Source organism: Rhizophagus irregularis, chromosome 5 (genome assembly GCF_026210795.1).
Source record: "Rhizophagus irregularis chromosome 5, complete sequence".
In the NCBI taxonomy this organism is placed as follows: domain Eukaryota; kingdom Fungi; phylum Glomeromycota; class Glomeromycetes; order Glomerales; family Glomeraceae; genus Rhizophagus; species Rhizophagus irregularis.
Genome location: NC_089433.1, coordinates 412,081 through 435,364, shown reverse-complemented (window position 1 = coordinate 435,364; position 23,284 = coordinate 412,081). Strand labels below are relative to the sequence as shown.

The 23,284-nt window shown below is 25.8% G+C and overlaps 4 protein-coding genes across 4 annotated transcripts; 2 read left to right on the top strand and 2 right to left on the bottom strand.

The window, feature by feature from the left end:
- Nucleotides 1–1,719: 1,719 nt before the first annotated feature.
- Nucleotides 1,720–5,967, bottom strand: OCT59_024662 (uncharacterized protein; the record flags this gene model as incomplete). Its single annotated transcript, XM_066133112.1, has 9 exons — nucleotides 1,720–2,065; nucleotides 2,133–2,206; nucleotides 2,277–2,326; nucleotides 2,532–2,701; nucleotides 2,936–3,008; nucleotides 3,679–4,869; nucleotides 4,940–5,066; nucleotides 5,144–5,514; nucleotides 5,586–5,967. The coding sequence occupies 9 exons, from the start codon at nucleotides 5,965–5,967 to the stop codon at nucleotides 1,720–1,722; spliced, it is 2,784 nt and encodes a 927-aa protein (XP_065991589.1).
- A 1,571-nt stretch (nucleotides 5,968–7,538) lies between these two features.
- OCT59_024661 (uncharacterized protein) lies at nucleotides 7,539–9,205 on the bottom strand (the record flags this gene model as incomplete). The annotated part of the gene is made up of 7 exons (XM_066133103.1): nucleotides 7,539–7,676; nucleotides 7,743–8,096; nucleotides 8,179–8,349; nucleotides 8,415–8,587; nucleotides 8,647–8,784; nucleotides 8,890–8,976; nucleotides 9,088–9,205. 7 exons carry the CDS (start codon nucleotides 9,203–9,205, stop codon nucleotides 7,539–7,541), a joined length of 1,179 nt encoding a protein of 392 aa, XP_065991588.1.
- An 8,096-nt stretch (nucleotides 9,206–17,301) lies between these two features.
- Nucleotides 17,302–17,550, top strand: OCT59_024660 (uncharacterized protein; the record flags this gene model as incomplete). The annotated part of the gene is made up of 1 exon (XM_066133093.1): nucleotides 17,302–17,550. One exon carries the CDS (start codon nucleotides 17,302–17,304, stop codon nucleotides 17,548–17,550), a length of 249 nt encoding a protein of 82 aa, XP_065991587.1.
- A 158-nt stretch (nucleotides 17,551–17,708) lies between these two features.
- Nucleotides 17,709–18,758, top strand: OCT59_024659 (uncharacterized protein; the record flags this gene model as incomplete). Its single annotated transcript, XM_066133086.1, has 1 exon — nucleotides 17,709–18,758. One exon carries the CDS (start codon nucleotides 17,709–17,711, stop codon nucleotides 18,756–18,758), a length of 1,050 nt encoding a protein of 349 aa, XP_065991586.1.
- Nucleotides 18,759–23,284: the final 4,526 nt, after the last annotated feature.

Genomic DNA, 23,284 nt, shown 5'->3' with positions numbered 1-23,284 from the left:
AAAAAACTCTCCCTCGTCAAAATTATGCTAAGAGAATCAATGTACCAAATTTATATTAAAAATAAATAAAATATAAGAACATGGAGTCCTACTTAACGCGTTAACCAGTTATCAGATGTGAGACGTTAGAGAAAAATTTCAAAGAATAATTAGTAATAATTAAATCTTATATTAATTTGTGAAATATGAAAACATAATTTAAATATGGCAATATCACAGTTCACCGGTGACTGAAATTATGACGATCGACCAGCATTAAAAAAATATAGTGCCGGTAAAAATTGATAATTCCGGCCAACGGTGATGATCACAACAAACCGATCACCATACAACACTAATGGCATTTTCTCCTTTATACTCCAGACGTAATTTCTTGCACGAGTAGAAATCCACTCAATATCCGGTTTGTCGAGTCTGCTTTGGAAGAAAGTTCGGAAGAAGAAAAGGATTTGCATAAAAATGTGAAGCGGGTAATGGAGGTTATAGTTGGTTTGTTAAAGGATAGGTGGAAGATGAGAAGAAACCGGTGATGAAAAGCAACGGGTTCAAGGTTATTTCAAGAAAGAGGAAGAGTAATTATGATCATGGGCTACGTTCCAACTTTTTTCGTGCCACGTGAATCTAATTTTACAATTTATATAAAATTAATTAGATTTTTTTTTATTGTAAAATTCCAATAAAAAATATATATATATATTTTTTTATGCCAATATTTAATAAATTTATAAATAGGCTTTTATTTTAAAACATTGTATTAAGTAAATACAACTTTATTATTATTTATGTCATAACACAATTTTTCCCATATTATTATAGATGAACTTAAAGAATTTTAGATATCATACATTATTATTTTTTTTATGATCCGTGATCAGAACTGTCAGATGTCCAATCAATATGTTAAATCTACCAATAGTTTTGCGTCTAGCTATTACGTATAATTTAACCAATAAAAAGAATTTATGACGAATTTTTTCAGCATTTGAGGGTTTGTCTAAAGCCGGTTCGATTCCTTATTATTGTATAATTTTTCTTATTTAAATGTTTAAAAAATTTCTTCTTTTCATAAATACTAAAAGGTATTCTACTTTTCCTCAAAAAAAAAAAGAAAGAAAAAGAAAAAAGTTTTTTACCAAATGAAATATTTATTTATTATCATAAAAAAAAAAATTTTTTTGATTTAACTGATTCTCCTAAATCATAATAATTCTATTATTAATAAATGTATTAATAAATATATTTTTCCAATCTCTTATTACGTTGATATATTAAATATTTATGGTAGCTACTCAAAAAAAATATGTATATTCAAAATCAACCCATGGAATCACCCTATGAGATTTTTATGTTAACAATCTGTCATTATCAAAAAAAAGCTTTCATTTAATTTAGAAATTATGGAGCTAATGAAGTTTTAATTACTTTAATGTCATCAACACTGTCTTGAAGATGAATATAAAAAATTTTACATTATTTATTTTGATTTCGTAAATTGGAGATACTTATATGCAATTTATATTTAATAATTGGATAAGTTAAGAAAAATCAAGATTTATTTAAATTATGAACTAAGAATTTTTTTAAATATTCATTAACATTAGTGTTTAAATAATTCTAAGTAAAAAAAAAGAATATATATATTTAATATTTGGATAAGCCATATAAAAAAGAATTATTTAAATTACAAACTGAATTATAAAACTAACATAATATTAAAAATTATTTTGCGCGTATTTCTTTCAATAATTTCTCTAATTCCTCTAATTTATCTAATTTATCTAATTTATCTAATTTATCTAATTTTTCATCATGAGATTTTAATTTCTCCAACTCATTATTATTTTCTTTCAATAATTTCTCATGAGATTTTAATTTCTCCAATATTACCTCATTGTCAATTTTTAATTGCTCCAATATTGCCTCATTGTCAATAGAATTATATTCAATTTGAAGTACTTCGAATAAATTTTTCCGCAACTCTGTGAATTCCTTAGTATCCCATTCACCCTCTTTAATCAATCTTTTAATTTCTACTCGAGCTTTATCAACATCGGCATAATAATGTCTTAAAAAACAAATTCGAATAATTAATAAGACCATAACAAAGTTTTTTTAAAAGTAAAATTACATACATTACTTCAGGAAACCATGTATGCCAACGTTTCTGATGTGGTAATAGGTAAAATAACTCAATCTCAGCCAAAATCTTTAAAAATAAAATCGAGATATATTAGTATATTTACAGAAATGGAATGATTAATGATAATATTATTTACCTCTGCCTTTTGCATCAAATATGAGACTCTATTATTATCTTCTTCAATTGCTATATTGAGTAATCCAATTAACAAGTTCATAAGATATACAACAACTAAAAGGGAAAACAAAACAATCAATACTGAAATTGATGGATTTTCTGTATACGTCCAATTGGATAATGCACTTGAATCACCTATTGATAAGAAGAATTGCTTAAAAATATTAGAAAATATTTATGTATATTTACATAATTATGAAAAATTTAAATATACCTATTAAAAATAAATATATAGCAAAAAGGGAAGTTTTAATATCTATAAACATGTTTGTATTTCCATCAGGAATTTGAATCATCATAAGTGGATTGGAATTTATATTTCCATTATTATCAACTTGACTATAACTAGGAGCTAAATTCCAAGGATTATTTGGATCATCATTACTATTTGTATTATATTGATCAAGTGAAAATTTAGATTTTGGTGATAATAAAATATAAAATGCATGTGCAAAACTTATTATAATAATGAATAAGACTAATAAAAAAGAAAAAATCTTTTTTCCAACACTAATAATTATTGCAAAATATACACCAAAATATTCAAATGCTCTAAAAAATAACAAAAATTTTATATCCAAAAATAAGCATGAAAAAGAAAGCAATTGAATTAGATACATATTATTGTTCTTATCATTTGTTTGAAGCCAATAAATAGAAGTGTAAATTGAAAGGACATAAGCAATTATATCTACAATATTAAAATATTATATAATTAATTTTATTTTCTTAAAATATTGTAAAATAAATTAAACATTTATATTTACCAAAAATATTCCAAAAATTATAGAACCACTTAGTAATATTATAAAAAAATTGACGAATTTCTAAAATCAGATGAATAAATCCAAGTATAATCGAAGCAATAAAAAGTTGTTGTCTAACTTCTTCATTAATATATTGCTGAGAAATTGTTGCAGCAGTAGTAAAGCATCCAAGCAAAGCCATAAATAAAATCCAAATCATTGCATAATAATATTTTCCATAAACATTCCATTTAAAATTAATTAATGCTTCTCCATTCCATGTTTTATAAATATTTCTATTTATTGTTTCAGTAAATGGACTAGGTTGAGGTTTAATTAATTCTAAAAACCACTTATAATCACTTGAATAATTAACAAAATTAATATAAGGAATCATAAAAGTAATTGTTGGTGTCGTTGTTATATATTTTTTAAAAATTTTAAAAATTTTACGTTTAGTATAGAAATAAATAAGAGAAAATATATCAAAAATGTAAATACTATTAATAAAATCGTATTTTAATAAAATATAAAATGTAGCCAAATATAGGGGTAAAGTTAAAAGTATTATTAAAGCTTGTATAATAAACAATATAAGTATTATTATTGGATTACAATGATATAATTTATAATGGTATTTTGTCCATAAAAGAGATTTTGATAAATTAGCCATTTGAGGAGATTGAAAAAAAGAATAAAGATGGAAATTTTTATTTTGATGCTCTATACTGTAAAAAGAAGAATCTATGATCATATTCGTTTCTGATGAATATTTTAGAATATATTCTGGATAATATTCATCTAGTAATGGCATTGCAGAAGTTATAATGCTTAAAAATGACTTATTGTTCATTAAATCCTCTTTAAAATAAGTCATACATTTTTTATAAATATCATCAATTAATTCTAACTTATGTTCTTTAATTGCAAATTTTAATAATTCAACACCATATTTCAAAAGACTTGACTTATTATTTATCACATCTAAAACCCATCCATCTAATCTAAAACTATCATGATTTGGTAATGGTAAAGTAGATTCTGGGTAATATATTTTATTATCTTTCCAACGATAAAAATAGTTTAAAAAAATAGATTTGTCCTTTTCACCATATTTGTTATAAAAACAAGATTGGTCTTTTTCACTAGATTTGTTATTTTCACTAAAAGTATAAATAAGAATACCAAATGTTGTCAATATAACAATATCATCATTATTAAATAATGAGCTCTCAAGTAATTTATGATCATTGTCGAAAGTAATAAAAAATTTAATAGGATAATAAAAATTTTCAATTCTCGTGCTAATTAATTTTCCTTTTTTGAAAACTTCCAGTTTAATTTTACCGTCACCAATACGTACATCCCATTCAATTAAATTTCCAGTTAATTTAATTCCAAAAAAATCACCTGAATGAATTAATGTATCCACATTAACCGTATATAGATTAAATGAATGAACATTTAAGTATTCATCACATTCAACAATTTTATTATTTTCTTTGTTTAATTCATCAGAATTTTCGGATAAAAAGTTCATTTTTGACATCTTTTCGTCAAATTTAGATCGAAATCCAAACACAAACTTTGTTTGATCATCAGTTGATTCATCAGTTGGTTCATCAGTTGGTTCATCAGTTGGTTCATCAGTCGGTTTATCAATTGATTTATCAAATAAAGTGTAATTAAACCTAGTTTTGTATTTATTGTTCCAGCAATGTTTGATTTCTTTATCTTGGGTATAATAGAATAAAGAAGGTAAAAGAAATAAACCAGTATGATTCATAAAATTATATAATTGAATATCTAAATAAAAAAGAATAATTTAATATGAGTAATAATTAAAGTATAAATAAAATTTTTTAAAAATGGTTACCATCATTTATATCCAAAGAAGCAATAGGAATTTTCAATTCAATTGAATAAATGACAATTTTATCATTGATTTTTAGAAAAATAAAATTTTCATCATTACTGAATATTCCGATGTTTTTTGTTTCAAACTAAAAAATAATTAGTATTTATATATTTAATTATAATTTAATATTGATTGGAAAATAAATTTTGTAATATTTATTACCTTATTCTTATCCTTATTATTATTACCAAATATTTTTACACCTCTTTCAGTATTAATATTCCATTCATAAATGTAATCATTTGAAAACAGGTAAACTTTATCATATTTTGATATACTAATTAATTTATAATCTTCAGGTATCCTGTAAAATCTCTTACATTCCAATTTGTTATTTTTAGTTTGTGTGGAATAAATCCAAATAATTTTATGTTTTTTAATAATTCTTTGTATTTCAGAAACAGCATTTTCATTAGTATACTTTACACTATGTAAAATAAATTCACCTTTTAAATTAAAGGTACAATACTTTGCAGAACCAAATTCATCAAAACTTAATGCAATTTTTTTATCTTTATTATTCATATCGATTACTAAAAAAATATTAAAATAAATATAAATTGCCATAATTTAATAATTACATAATCAAATAATTTTTACTTACCAATAGTATTATCTTCACTATGTTTACTACCAGTAATATAAGCTAGTTTCTTATCATCAGAAACGCATAAACTTTTGATTCCATATTTCGTTTCTTTAGTTTTAACAGCTTGATGAAATTTAAGTTGAACCTTATCTATATCTTCAACATTCCAACCGACAATTGAACGATCTTCTTCACTATAAGTAATAAGGTATTTTTCATTTGGTGATATTTCTAACATAGTAATAGGTTTACCATTATGTTGTTCACCATCGAAGTTAAATATTTTGTCAACATCATTTTCATCAACATCGATTTTAGCAAAATTTATTTTATCAACATCATCAACTTCGATTTTGTCAGCATCATTGTTAATTTTGATTTCGATTACTTCATTCATTTGGTAGTCGTTTATAAATATATAAATTTATTACCAAAGAAATTATTTTTTTTATATCGTCCATTTGTGATTATATACTTTTTTTTCATTTAAAATACATGTAAATATGCATGGTTGTACGTACATAAAAAAAGAATTTTTTTTTTTATTGTGAAAAGCTAATTAAGTTTTTTTATTGAAACACATTTCAAATATTCATGGCCGTACGTAAAATTTCGCCTCCTGCATAAAAAAAAAATTTTTTTTATTATGAAAAGTTAATTGAGATTTTTTATTTGAAACACAAATTAAATGTGCATGGCTGTACAGTACGTAAAATTTCGCCTCTTGCATAAAATAAAAAAATATTTTTTATTGTGAAAAGTTAATTAAGCTTTCTTTATTTTGAAACAAATAAATATGCATGTCTGTACGTAAAACTTCGTCCCTTGTATAAAAAAAAAAAATTTTTTGTGAAAAGTTAATTGAGCTTTTTTATTTTGAAACACATATATAGATATGCATGCCTACGTAAAACTTCGCCTCTTGCATAAAAAAAAAAATTTTCTTATTATGAAAAGTTAATTGAGCAAATGATCAACTTTAGAACTTTCGACATAAAAAAAATTTTCATTGTTAATCAAATTCAAGTTTTTTTTTTTTGTGCGTGGTTGTACATAGTATATATAAGGAAATTTTCAAATAAATAAATTTTAAAATAAATAAAAGTACCATTTTGAATTTATTTCTTAAACTATAGTATAAAACCCTACATAAAGAAAATATACGCACTGCAACTAGTAGTCTTGTTTTATATAAACAACAACTTCTAAATAGTTCCATATAATTATAAATAGGAATAATAAGGCGACACAAAAAAAATTGGTTCATATCCCGGACCGTTTGTATCACCGGATTGACCAGATGGATCATCGGATATCCGGTGATATTTTTTTTTTTTTCTAACAGCTTTTTAAACTAATTTACAAAGGGCAAAAGACCAAAAAAGGTTAGTTTTTTTCTAATTGGGTTTTTTTTATTTTTATTGATTTTTATTGATTAGTTTCTTTTAATATAGGGTTACAACGGCATTACAGACTGCGAATTAACGTCATTTACGTTCCTTTTCTTCCTTCTGACTAGAACTTTGGAATTTCGAATGGTAAGTATTGGTTTTCTTTCATCAGGAGTTAAAACAAGGCGTGGATCTGCAAAATTTTACGTCTTTAAAAAATTACGCAAATTCACACCACCTACGGGGGTATACGGGTGTACAAAAATAGTGAATAACCTTAATAATAAGAATTTTCGCATTTTTTTTAAAATAAAATTTTACGTATCTTTTTATCAATGAGAATTTATATATGTTTTCAATAATAAATATTCACGTATTTTTTCAATAATAAAAATTTTCGCGCTTCTTTTAAAATAAAAATTTTCATATTTTTTCAATAATAAAAACTTTCGCATTTTTTAATAATGAAATTTTTTGCATTTATTTAATAATAAAATTTTACATCTTTTCGTTGCATTTCTTTACTAATAAAATTTATATTCTATTACAAACAATTATGAATTGAACAGTAAAATAACTACTCAAATAATCTCGCGTCATCATCATCTTCAGAAATTTCTTCAACATTATCATTATAATTAGTCATTTCTCTTGATCCTTCCTGAATTTCCGAAATATCACTTTCTTTTGGAAATGTATTTTCATTTAATAATACCTACCAAAGTAACAAATTAATGATAATTCCGATCATCATTTCTATAGATTTAAATTATAAACATACCAAGAAAATAGATGATCGTTGCTTAATGGCGTCTTCTGTGCATCTTATTTCGTCACTATGTGGATTTAAAACAATGCAACAGACGGCAAGAGCAAATGAAATTATTGAAGGTGTTAAACAATTTTCCTTGGATTCTTTTGGCATTGCCTTCATAATAATTCCATTAATTACGAAAAGTCCAGTATTGTCTACTTTCCACAAATTCGCGTATGCTTCTGTAACACAAGGACTTTTTTTCCAATCAGTAATTTTCGCACCCGAATTTGTTTTAATTTGAATATTACATGTTTTAAAAAGTGTAGCTCTTATTTCTTTTGCGAGTATACCTCGACGATTTTTCATCTTGTCGAGACACTAGTATATTATCAAATAAATAACAAGATTAATATTCATAAAAATTATTATATTAAAGACTTTAAAAATAAATAACACTTACGATAGGCATAAATTCAGAGTAAAATCGAGAATCCCAACGATGTCTCCCAATATCATTAATATATCCCTTAGACCCTTTTTCAATATATACCTCAAAATGTTCCTTGAATAATTCTGGAGTGGGGTATAAGGATTTCTTTTGTATTTCTTTAGTAATCGTTACAATACCTTTCTGTTAAAAAAAGTTCAAATGTTGTCAAAAATATTTACAAATCTAGGACCAAAAACAACATTTACTTTAAAAAAAGCGGGTGATAAGGATTCTTCACGATGTATTTTTAAAAGTATTTGTTTTATATCTTCAAGTCTCTTTTCTTGTTTCAATTGGTTTTTCCATAAAACTTTATTTTGATTGTTTAATTTTTCAAGAAACTTCATGGGAATTATATAGTATTCTTCCTTTTCACTTTCTATTTAAGTGGAAAATGTAAATCTTAAAAATATACATTCAAATTTTGGAAGTACGCACCAGTAGTTTTTTTAGCTTTTGGCATTAAATTATCAGTATCATTTTTTCTATATTTTCTTGGAGTTTCTGATTCATTCTCCTCGGATACATCACTACTATCTTCTTCCTCCTCATTGGTAACCTTTTCTTTATCAGGAACTTCATTAAGGGGTTGTTAAAGAAATGAAATTAATATGCAAAAATAATTAGCATTTTATAGTACACAAATTAATTATATATCTACATATATAAAATTGATTTTACCATGAATTTGTTGATCGTGAATTTCATGGTTTTGAAGACTTTCTTGATGATCATCTTGACTATTTCTTTCAGGATTATCCTGACGAACTTTTCAATAATTGTGAGAAAGTTTATTACTTAGTTCCACTAGCCACAGTTTAATAATTCTTTGTTTATTTTGCAGTAAAGAAATTATCATTAATAAAAAATTTTAAATACCATCATTAAATTGCCTTTGACTTCTAAGACTTCTAAGAGGTACACGAGTAGTTTGAGTTATTGAATTGGTTTTTCTTCCCTTTCCTCTTTTTTTACTAGATCTTTCCATATCTGCCATGATTATTTTTAATAGTTGTATTGTAAAAAAAGGTTATTAAATGAAAAAGAGAGAATTAAATAGGGATGGAAAGAAGATTTAAAATAACTTTACTGTATTTATATGATCATGAGTTTATTAATAGCTTACTAATAAGTTTAATTGAAGTACTAATAAGTTTAATTGAAGCATATTTATACGTCATTTTGACCTCATTTTGCATCTCTGTGTAGCCCTTATTTTAATTTGTATACTGTATAATAATTTTATGAATATGATTGCTAAAGTTCACCGGTAGTGATAGTTACCGTACCAGCATTATAATGTACTTTCAACCAGAATTAAAAAATCTAATAAAATACTGGCCAGTATTACATCATATTGATGACCAACACCACTGGTGATGTTTAGCAATATCCTAATTTTATTATGATACAAATTAATATATATGAATTTCAGTTTAATATTTAATCTATGTACTATTATTAAATGACTGTACTGTATTAAATAATTATGATATCATTACTGACAATTATATCATTTATATTATATAATTGCACTATATAGTTATTTCTTCCAGTTATTATTAAATATTTATGTAACATTGTTTCTCTTTAGGTCCAATCCTGCTTTGATTTTATGGATGTTCTCGGCTATTAATGTTAAAAAGTTATGATGTAGTACCATTAGATTCTATAACACACAGTGTTCATATTATACCAAGATTTCATAAAGAAAATGAATTTTTGATGAATAGAAATATTTTCTAAATTGTATATATGTTATCATTTCTTGGTTCAAATATTTAGTATTATATATTGTACTAATAAAGTTTTAAAATGATAATTATATTAAGCGTAAGTTATACAAAATAGTATATTTACGAATATTTTTAGTAAAGTGAGTTATCAAAATTACCCATTTAAGTAAAATTTGTGCGAATTTTTAAAATAAAAATTATCGAGACTATATATTTAAGTGTAAGTTATACAAAATAGTATATTTACGAATATTTTTAGTAAAGTGAGTTATCAAAACTACCCATTAAGTAAAATTTATACAAAATTTCTAATATAAAAATTATCGAGACTATATATTTAAGTGTAAGTTATACAAAATAGTATATTTACAAATATTTTTAGTAAAGTGAGTTATCAAAACTACCCATTTAAGTAAAATTTATACAAATTTCTAATATAAGAATTATCAAGACTATATATTTAAGTGTAAGCTATACAAAATAGTATATTTACAAATATTTTTAGTAAAGTGAGTTATCAAAACTATCCATTTAAGTAAAATTTATGCGAATTTTTAAAATAAAAATTATCGAGACTATATTTTTAAGTGTACATTACACAAATCCGTAAATCTACAGATTTTTTCAAGATGTAAATTTTCGAGTATATACATATTTGATGATTCTACACTATTACTCGCATGATTTAACCTCCTGATGTTGTTCTTTCGTTTTGGGACGTTACTAACGTTCCATTTATATTTTTTCTTTAGAGACGCTTTCTCCTTGGCCTAGAACTGACTTTGACAACTTGGACAACTTGGTTTTTGAACGGTGAGTGCGGATTTCTTTGTTCTTTCGCTTTGGGGAATGTTACTAAACGTGTTCTTCACTTCTTTTCTTTAGGGACGCCTTCCTGGACCTGAATTGCAAAAGGTAAGTTAAAGGTGATTATTTTTTTGTTTAAGGAGTCTTACTAATGCTCCTTCTGCTTCTTTTATTTAGAAGACACCTTCTTGGACCTGGATTTCGGCCTGGGCTATGAAAGGTAGAGTGGGTGGGAAACTTATTTTTTTTTGTCTCTGAAACGTTCTTTAGGGAACGCCCTCTTGGACTTGAATTTCAGCCTGGATTGTGAAGGTAAGTTGGGTGGGATTTTTCGTTTTTTTGTTGTCTTTAAAATGTCATTAACGTTTATTTTTATTTTTTTCTTTAGGGAACGCCTTCTTGGACTTTGATTTCAGCTTGGATTATGAAAGGTAAGTTTGGGAGAGGAGTTTTTGTCTCTGGAATGTCATCAACGTTCCTTTTTCTTCTTATTTTTTTAAGGGATGACTTCCTGGGCTTGGGCTATGTAGGTTAGTTAGGGGCGTGTTTTTTTGTTTTTTTTTGTCTTCGGAACGTCACTAAAGTTCCTTTGCTTTTTTTCTTTAGAGAATACCTTCCTGACCGGGATTTTAGCTTGGACTATGAAAGGTATATTTGGAATAGGTAAATGTCACTTTTTTTGTCTTGGAAATGTTACATCTTTTTTTTATCACATGTTTCTGTAATTCCCGAGGGCGCAGCGGGGTTTTTGTTCCAACTGCTGCAATAATTAATAATACATCATCAGACCGACAAATCTTAACTATTATTAGCATTCCGTGATAATATAAGTTTGGGAGAGAGGAATTTCATTTAGCTATTCCAGCAACATCCACACTATCAGAAAGGTTATTTTCTGATGCAGGAATTTTTCTTTCAGCAATAATAATTTTTTTTAAAAAATGCAATTAAAGTTAATAGTATTTATGGATAATTATTTATATCTAAATTAATATTTGTATAATTTTATTATAATAAATTATTATTTTATTATATTATTATTTTATTATTATTGTAAAGTCCTAAAACTAATAATTTCAAAGATCCCATTTTTTTAAAAAAAGAGGCTAGAGTTCCCAAATAAAAAATAAAATAAAATAAAATAAATAAAATACTCCTTCCCATTTTACAATTCAAATCCAAACCAAAATCCAGGTCCAGGAAAGCATCCCTAAGAGAAAAAGAAGAAGGAACGTTGATGACGTTCCCAATGACAAATCAACAAAAGTCGAACTAACTTTTATAGCCTAAGCCAAAATCTAGGTCCAGGTTGGCATTCCCTAAAGAAAAGAAAGTAGAGGAACGTTAGTAACGTTCCAAATGAAACCGAAATGACCCCACTCCAACCTACCTTTCATAATCCAAAACCGAAATTCAAGTTCAAGAGGGCATTACCTAAAGAAAAGAAGAAAAAGGAACGTTAATGATGTTCCCAAAGACAAAAAACATTAAAATATACTCCCCAACTTACCTTTATAGCCCAAGCCGAAATCCAGGACGTTCCCTAAAGAAAAGAAGCAAAAGGAACGTAAATGACGTTCCCATCAATCATTTGAAAAATAAGTTCAATATCATACTCAATATTGAAAAATGGTTTACGGCCTATTGTTAATTCCCACATAACCATACCTAGACTATATATGTCAGACTCTTTCGAAAATACACCACCTTGAAATATTTCTGGTGCGAACATAAGGTATTTCTCCATATATTTCATTATTCGACTAATTATCTGCTGGTTGCGATAATTCTAGATCTCCAATTACCCACTTTTTGTGATTATTTTTTAATGATAATATATTTCCACTATGAAAATCTCGATGTATAAAATTTTCATGATAAATAAATAGTCTTAAGTCTAGAATAAATAATATTAAATAATTTAATATTATTTCACATAAATAAGATTGATAGAAATATTAATAATAATATATACCCAGCTGAAATTTGACATAAAATAGCTAATTTTGTGATCCATTTAATATTTATAAATTTTTTTTTAAAATAACTGTGTGAATTTCCACCGCTCGTATATTCTATTATTAACATATAATCTTTTTTCACGGGGTCTTACGTAATACCATAATAAAAACTGTATCATTAACATCGATAAAGTGATTTCGCCTAAAAAAAATCATAAATCCAATAATTGATTATTATAAAATAAAAATAATAATTACCTCATTTAAGAAATGCGTAGAGTAATGTGTCGGGAGATAAACAAAATTTATCCCAAAATAGTTCATTTTGCTCTGGGAGATAACTCGGGTCCTACGCATGTGACTGTGACTAACTTATTACTTATTCGGATTAGATCATCGTATGAAATTTTTTCGCCTTCTATTAAGATTGTGAATTCGGTTTATTTACTGCTCCACCAGTGTCGGTGTGTAACGCGTTCTATTCTATGAAGAAATTGCCAAGAATTTAAGTCAGAAATTTTTTTATACAAACAATTTTTGATGTGACTTGAAGAAATTATATAATACTACAGAATGATTAATGTCATATCTATATAATTAAAAAAATGGTGTTTGTGTGACTAACGTTTAGATTAGCCTGTGTCACGGGATATTTTTTTTATTTTTATTTTATTTATTTTATTTTTTTTTTATTCTATTTTTATCTTTTAGTTATTTTTGGTTATTTTTAGATAGGTTACCTGTAGTTGTTTTTAGTTGTTTATGGATTAGATAAAAAGCGGAAGCTTAGCGATATAAAGTGGCTGAATATAAGTGGCTGTATAGACAAATGTGCCCAGATCGCCACAATTGGCCAGGAAACGATATTGGCCGGGTGACAATTATGTCCGAAAGACAGAATTGTACCAAAATCCTAACGTTTAGAAAAAGTTTAGTTAGGTTTTATTATCAGCCGATAATATACGGATATTACAGAGCGCCGATAGAGGCAGTAATATCGTATTTTGTTTCATTGTTAATAAACCGCTGATCTGTATTGTTAATATACATTTTATATATATTTTTTTTTACACAGTTTATTATTGTTTATTATCGTTTATTATCGTTCACTATCATTATCATTTATTACCATTTGTTGATTTTTGTTATACATCGTTGATTTTCGTATACACTGTATAATTAATTGTTTTTATACACACACCACGTGATTTACTTTAATTTATCGCATCATTTATTATCGCTTATAATCGACTATTCGTATATATATACTTTTACTTTATCGATTGTTATATATCGCTATATTACCTTACCACTAATAAACCGATCCTTATTTTTCAACCTACCAAACGACATAAATCGGTGGTAACACCTGTATAAATTAATTAATGAAATTTTAATCAGAATTTTTTTTTTTATTTTTTCGTTTTCTAACCGATCTAAATTTTTTCGGTTCCCCCTTTTTTTTTGATTTCTTTATCTTTTACAAATGGTTCTTTCTTTTTTTTTCAAATTTTCCATTTTCTCTTTCGAAACACCTTTTTCTTTTCCTTTTTTTTTCTTTTTTAAAAAATTTTTCTTTTTTTTCTCTTTCTTTCTTTTTTGTTTTTTTTTCATTCTTTTCCCATTTAAATTATTATTATTAAATAATCCTATTGTTTTGGTCTTTTAAGACGATTTTTTTTATATTATTTTTTCGGTCTTTTTTTTAGACCATATTATTAATTTTTTTTTTGAATTTTTTTTTCGGTCTTTTGGACAGGATTATTGTCCTTTTTTTCGGAATTTTTTTTAGTACTTATTTTTTTTTAAACCAATTTCTTTCTTTATCCTTTTTCTTTTCCCCCAAATTTTTTTTCTTTTTCCTTTTCGGTTTTTTTTTCAACCCGATTTTTCTCTTTGTTCCTCCCCACAACTTTTTTTTTCATTTTTATTTTTTCAATTTTTTTCAATTTTTATTTTTTTTGATTTTTCCGGTTCCAATCAGAATAATTTTTCCCCTTTTCCTTTTCGGTTTGGCTTTTTTTTATTTCAAACCGAATTTTTTTTCCCAAATACATTATTTCCCCATTTAGGTTTGGATCTGATTACTTTTTTTATTATTAATAATAACATTTTTTTTTTTGTATTAAGCTCAATGATACTTATTTATTTATTTTTTGTAACAATAGATCGTTATAATTAGATATTAATTAGTGATATTTTTTTTTTCTAGAGGATGTATTTTTTTAATGTCACAATGCAATTTTTTAAGATAAAAAAAAAGATTTTTTTTGTAACAATGTAACAATAAACTACTTATATGAAATTGTTTTTGTAATGAATTTGTAAATTTCACAGTACTGAAACATTTATTTCATGTGATAAATAAAATTTGCATTTAATAATAATATTTCATATACTGTATAACACTTGCACACAATTTCATTGTTATTTTATAATCATGTAAATTGTGTAATTTATTACATTTATTTCCTACTAATCCCTCATAAGTCATAACAATAGTAAAAAACTAGACTTATTCACACTGCATGGCAAATAAAATATTAGTGTGTTATTATTACTTTCTTATTTGATGGGCAAGTATCATCCCCGGCGCAATGCGACGGGTTACACCTAGTATATATATCATTAAAAAAATAAAAAAAAATTATTAAACCATTATTATTATACACACATTCGTTAATTTACTGTACAATGATTGCAATGAGAAAAAAAATCAATTCATGTTCGAATTAAAATTTCAAAGTACTCGATTAAATCCTCTTTTTTTAATTTTTTTTTTTATAAACACGTTTTATTATTAGATATACAGTAAATATAATTATTATTTAATACATTTCTAAGAACTATTACCCTATATTAAAGATATTAAACAATGTTCTATATTTATATGGCCCAAGATAATTTACCGTTTATACCGTACTTAATTCTACGCTATTTGTAATTAATCTATTTTTGGTATTTTCTAATCTTATTTTATATTTTTTCTATTTCTTTATCTAAATCTAAGTTCTCCTTTTATAATGAGTTATGAACTATGACTCCGTTTCTACTTTCCTGCTATCCCTTTATTTTCTCTAATCTAACTACTACTTTGCATCTAAGATCCATATCTTTTCTTTTATATTCGAAAAACATTTATATAACAACATTTTATAAGTTCCCTTTCTTCTCTGTTTTTCTTTATATCGATAATTCTTGTTAATTTAGTAAAGAAAATGAGAATTAATTTCCATGATTTACCTAATTTGTGAAAAAGGTTTTTAATATTATGCAACGTTAAATTTTGGTGTGCGAGATGATTATACCATTATACCAATCATGAGAAATGAATTGTACATGATAAGGTAAACTTTATTATGATTTGAAGTAAATTTACAATGTGGTAAGGTAAAGAAGGATTTCAAAGAAATCTGCTCATAATTTTTTAAAAAATAAGTATTAAAATTTCTTATTATTATTATTTAATAAAAATTCATGAATAAATTTTCATCAATTGAAATACTTCATATTCTTCAGCATAAAATCTAACTTCAGTTTCTCTAGTCGATCTTTCTTACAAACTTTACAATAATAACTAAATGTACTAATATCTAATCCCCATATAATAAGGGCTCCGTTACCAAACGATGGATCAAAAAAAGATCTATTATCTATAGCATACTGATTATCAATTATACGACTTAAATTATAATTCTCATTTCTCTCTTTATTATTAAAAGAAAATATAAAACTATCTTTAGTATTACCATATCTATTAACGGATTTCCATCCAATCGGATTGTATCTCCAAGAATTTCGCTACTATCTTTCTCTTTAGCAATTGTACAGTGCGAGAATGAAGAATGAAATTTTATTGGGATAAAATCCATCACGAGATCCACGAAATAATAATTTGAACTCATATGGAGAAGTTAACTCATTAGTAATTTCTATTTATCGACCCATTTTGAGATTTTTTCAGCATGTTGAGATGTAATTATAATAGAATCAATATTTCTTGAATCAACATTTCTCAGGTATACGAGGTTTTGATTCACCCTTATCAGGATTCAAATAACTCAATAATAAATCATCAGATAAAACTTTTTTATAAGGATATACTTTTCCCGCAAATTCTTTAGAAGTTAAATTGTAAAATCTAATAAACGGGATGCATTGTAAGATATCCTTCAAAGTGGTGAAATCTTTATTTAAATAGTTTTTAAGGCCAGATTGTAATTCTGGATTATGAGCAATTCCCCATTTAAGCACATGTTACCAAACTTAAATTTCGCTCATTTAAATAAATAACTGAAATCAAAAGTTTTTCTGGAAAACAAGCCTAATCAGAACCGAATGTTCATGTACGTATTTCTGAATAAAATCTTAGAATATATTTTTTATAATTTATTAGTAATATCTACGATTGTATCTCTCAACTACCAGTGTTAATCCTTAAAAAGGAAAATTCTAATGACATCATTTTGAGTTCAAAATTATATTCACTTCATCACATTGCATCAAAATTACTATAAAATATACTAATATGACTAGAAATAGTAATTTTTCAATTTGCATATTTACCTCTCAATTAAAAACAAAATAAAATGCCTCGTCAACTAACTACTGATTGCCTTAATTATATATTTGAATATTTATATGATGATAAAATTACCTTATATTCATGTCTATTAGTTAACCATCTTTGTTGTGAAGTTGCAGTTAGAATTTTATGGAGAAATGTTTGGAAGTTTTATGATTTTGGTGAAAAGCCATATATATCATTATCAATTATTAATACTTTAATTGCTTGTCTTCCTAAGGAATCAGAAAAATTTTACATAGAATGGATTTAATATAACCATTCCAATTCAGAAACCTCCATTGATTAATTATGCATCATTTTGCAAAGTTATCTCAGTTTATAAAATTGATGACATGATTATACTTGCACTTAAAAATCAACAATCAATTATTTCAGAAGACATACGAAATTTGTTATTACAAATTAAAAATGATTATGAATCAAATTTCATCATTAAAAGTTTTGAAGTGTAACGAATCACAATCACAATCACAATCACAATCAAAAGATATTGATGTATTATCTTTAGCAATAATTCATTTTCATTTAGCTAACCTTGTAGAATTTAAATGTGATTCAGATATTTTTTCTGAATTTATTTCTCAAGTATCTCATAATCTGCAATCATTAACTATAAATTTTAAGTCTGAGATTTCAAATGGATTATTGGATTTGATTTTTTCACAGAATAATTTTAAAATTGCAAATCTTCAATATTTTTTCATCTGTTCATTAACTAAGCATTCTTTAACATTAACAAAGTTAACATTAAAGAATTGTAAAATATCCTTTCCATTTATAGCTATGTTCAAAAATTTACAAGAACTCATTTTATATCAAGAATGTAGTGCTAATCATATATTTTATCAATTGCAGGATACTTATTTTTCACAATTGAAGATTCTGAAGATTATATATAAAAATAATTTTTCTGATGTTGAAATGCTAATTAACTTTTTGGAAATTAATGGAAAAAATCTAACAGAGTTTTATATATATCATTACTATAATAGATCATTAAATTTAGTTTTAGCTGAATTTTGTCCAAATCTTAAAATTTTACGCATTCAAATTAAGAAGGAAGAAGAAGAAACATTGAAACTAATTCTAAGTAATTGTCAATATTTAGAAATTATTGAATATCCTTTTGCTTGTAATTATGTCTTTAACTTCTACAACATTTTGGCAAATTATTCACAAGAATATTTTTATGGCTTAATTTTAGATTATTCTTTTGCATGGCCGGTATGGTCGATGGATAGCCTTTATGAAGATTTAAAAGATTTAGAGGAATTTTTTATAAACTGGCAAGATCGTGTATCACAAAGATCACTTTCACTGATTATTTATATTCCTGACGATATTTATTACATTAAAAATATGAATGATATAAAAATACTTATTGAAAAATATATGAAATTAGATATTAAATTTAAGAAATTTGAAATTAAAAAGGTACCACGTTATAAAGTAAAGTAATATATATACAAATAAAATCACATTCACATAATAATAGTTATCTATCTAAAATAATTTTCAAAATTTATTGCGCTTGATATTATTAATATGGCGTATACTTAGTATTGCTCCTTAATTGCACACTTTTTTATTTGATGGGATTTATTTTATTTGAACCTATATTTCATAAGATTTATTTCAATAATATTTTTGCTTCAGATTTATAATTGTTTTACTGTAGTTTTAAAAATTTTATTTGGTTTAATATAACATATTAATATTATTATCTGATATTGTATATATAAACCTTGTAAGTATTATTAATCATTTGTAATTTAATTAATAATAAATGTAACACCTTTTTTTATTTCTTTTTTTACAAAATAGGACTCGTTTCTTTCTGATAATGTGATGAGAATGTTGGGGATATTGGTCCAAATAAATATTCAAAATAATACAAACTTCATGGATTAATAATTAATGAAGTTATTACTTGATATCCATAAATTTCCCAAGGAAAATGATTCAATGTGAAAACTGAAAAATATTAACAGTAATACGAAATTCCATTTGTTTGTATGTATTTGTAAAATCGTGTTAATTTAATTAGTTAATACTATACGTACAGCCTCTCCAAGCGCAATATGATTATCTTCAAGATCATTAATGAATAGTGAGCTGGTCAACTCCCAGAATAAAACTCCCAAACAATATATATCAGATTTCTCGTTTAGCTTATATGGAACTGTTTGATCGAGCATTTTAGGATCCACATAAGGAATTACTTCCTATACTTCAGCATTTTTACAACCCTTCCCTTTTTCAAATGAATGTCCAATATCTGCCAATTTTATTGTGTCCTATGAATTAACTGGTTTTTTTTTAAAAATTTATTAAACGCTATGAATATATTATTTTCTTTATTTACTGTAACCATAAAATCGCATTTGTAATCTCTCTTGCAAATCTTAATTGGTTCTTCCATTGAATAGCATTGTCCGCATAATCCAGAACAAGTGAATACCTTTCCACATCTAAAGAAAATTAACATGTTAACAAAAATATAATTTTATGTTCGATGATTCGCATGAAAAGATTCTTTTAAAACAGGAAAATTCAAGAATCGAAATATTAAGCGATCTAATCATGGAAGAATTATACCTGGATATTTACTTTTATGTTTATCTGTTATATAAATTGTTGCTACCTTCTAATTTAGTAATCCGATTATATTTGCATGGGAATTAACCATTTTTGTTAAATAAACCTAGGGACTAAGGAGGAAGTTATTAAAACACTAAAAGATTTGTTGGTTGCCGATCGTACTAAAATAGAAAAGCTTGATTTGAAATGTATTTATATAATCAGCAAATCAATACCAAAGATGGGGGATCAGCATCTTAAAATGGAAATCACTCAAAAACTAATCTTATGTTAACGTTAAGTTAACGTTAACCTATCATGACATGTCAATCATTTCAAGTCATAACAATAACGTGACGCGCCATCCACCCACCCATAGGGTGATATTGGACTTATATAGAATGATCTTTCTTGCTTAATAATTATGGGATAAAATTTTTAGCAAATCATGTGAAAACTAAATAATTTTTTTGTTAGCCAAAAATGATCAACAACCGGATGACAAATTTTAATATTATGTAAATAAACAATTTGTTTGTATTATTACTTATTTAAATATAGATACATTTTTTTTTTATTTTGAACAAAAAAATAAACAATAATCAAATGGTAAATTTTCATTATCGTCGTCATTACATTATCGTTATAATTAAAGTTGCCTGCCGAAATTAGGGAGTTTCGGCATGTCAAAATTGTCAAAACTATTTTGACATGTCAAAATTGTCGAAACCTAAAAATATTACATTTCACGTAATAACTCGACGTCCAATGATCGTAGAAAGATGCACCATAGCTCGTTGGAATCGTCTCATAACGACGAGTCGAATGGTAGTTAAATCGTCTTTCTACGATCACTGGATGCCGAGATAATAGACGAAACGTCAAACGGCGCAGTAGCGCAAAATACAAAATGCCGATTTTTGACGTTTCGCTTAATATCTCGGCATCCAATGATCGTAGAAAGATGCACCATAGCTCGTTGGAATCGTCTCATAACGACGAGTCGAATGGTGGTTAGATCGTCTTTCTACGATCACTGGATGCCGAGATATTGAGCGAAACGTCAAAAATCGGCATTTTGTATTTTGCGCTACTGCGCCGTTTGACGTTTCGTCTATTATCTCGGCATCCAATGATCGTAAAAAGACGATTTAACACCAATTCGACTCGTCGTTATGAGACGATTCAAACGAGCTATGGTGCATCTTTCTACGATCATTGGACGTCGAGTTATTACGCGAAACGTCAAATGGCGCAGTATTGCAAAATACAAAATGCTGATTTTTGACGTTTCGCTCAATATCTCGGCATCCAGTGATCGTAGAAAGACGATCTAACCACCATTTGACTCGTCGTTATGAGACGATTCCAACGAGCTATGGTGCATCTTTCTACGATCATTGGATGCCGAGTTATTACGTGAAACGTAATATTTTTAGGTTTTGACAATTTTGACATGTCGAAACTATTTCGGCATTTCGGCATTTCTACAGGTTTTAGTTTCGACATTTCGACAATAGCCTGTAGAGTTTTGGCAGGCAACTTTAGTTATAATGCTATCATGAAAATTTTTTCAGGGTAGTAATTCTAAAAATGATTAACAATCAGATAATAAAATTGTTGTTTATTATAATGTTATTATAAAATTTTTTTTTTCTCAACAATTGGATGATAAAATTAAATAAATGTTATATCAAGTAATTTTTTATTTTGAAACAAAACAATAAACAACAACTAAATGGTAAAATTTCATTATCATTGTCTTATTATTATGATATTCAGTTATCATAATTTTCCAGAACTAAAAATGATCAGCAATCGGATAGTAGAATTGTTTTATTACAATATAATCGTGAAAAATTTTTTTCCAGAGCCGTAATTCCAAAAATGATGATAGTAAATATTAAATAAATGCTTTATCAAGTAATAAACAATCTTTCTGTATTGTTATTTAAAGTTAATCACATATTCTGATATATATATTTTTTTATTTTTAAACCAAAAAATAAACAACAATCAAGATAATTAACCTTAAAATGATTAACAAGTGAAATAACTAAGCCAAAAATGATTAACAAGCAAAATAAACCGAAAATGATCATCCTTTACCAAATGAGAAAAAAATTATGTTAATAGCTAGTTAAGAGTAATTTCTCATTTTTTTTTATAGATATGTTAAATATAATCAAAAATTTTGCAAATAAAGTGAAAGTTATGGTTTGGCTAGAAAAGCCCGGCGAGCGAAGCGAGCCAAATGAAATTGCATCATCATAATAAATCACATGAATATTTAATACACAATCACATGATCTACCAGTAATTTTTCCACCAGTTAAAATTTAGAAATTCTCTTTAAATCTTAAAAACTATTTATCATAATTATGATACTGTATGGTAGTATAAACCAACTTAATTAAAAAAAAGTCAGAATTATTACAGTTCTAATTATACTATGACTATAGCTCCCTGCCATGTTTAATGTTAACTTGTTAATAAATAATTTTTGACACTATATACAAATCGCACTATATATTTAACGATATCAGGTGATCTTCATTTTAATAGTGATTTTCTTGTGATTGGTTGTTATGCTAATTGACTATCCCGGAAAGGAAGGAGATTACTAAGTATGGGGAGCATTTTTATAATATATTGAATTTACTTATTAAAATTATATATATTACACGAATTGATTTATTAAAAAATAAAATATTAATAAGTATTTAATCATGTGAAATAAATAATTTTATTTTAGTTAGAAACGAAAAATTTTTTGTTAATGTTTGTTCTTTATAAATTTTAAAAAAAAGTCTTCTTTTAAGATCAATTACAAGATTATTAAATCAAAAACGAAAAAAAAAATAAATTAAATTATTTTAGATGAAAAGAAATAAAATAAAATTATTTATTTATTTCAAATGAAAATTAAATTATATCTTACCTACTTTTGTTTCTGCAAATAAGTGTCAAAATTTATGTATATACAGTATCATACTCTTAGTAAGGGCCGGCCACCGGCCCTAGGATATGACTATAGTTACGTAATATAAAAAAAAAATATTATCTGTAGCACATTTCTTTATTGTCGACAAATTCCTTAATTGCATATATTGTTGGCATATTCCTCCATTTTGCGACATAAATTGATGAGAATCCTCCAGAGATAATATCTTTGGAATGGATAAGATCATGAGAATAATAGCTCTTAATAATCTATTAAGTTCTTTGGCGCAATGATCTTCCGGATACGACTATTATGAATTTCCGTTAATCCGTTTGTGTTTGCAAAATGGCGTTTAGGATAGGGAAAAAGACGGAGGAGTTAGTCTGCCGTGTAGCGTTAAAAAACCATTTTGATATAAATTTCGGCCTGTTTTCTTTGTGGCGCAGTAAGTCTAGTAAAT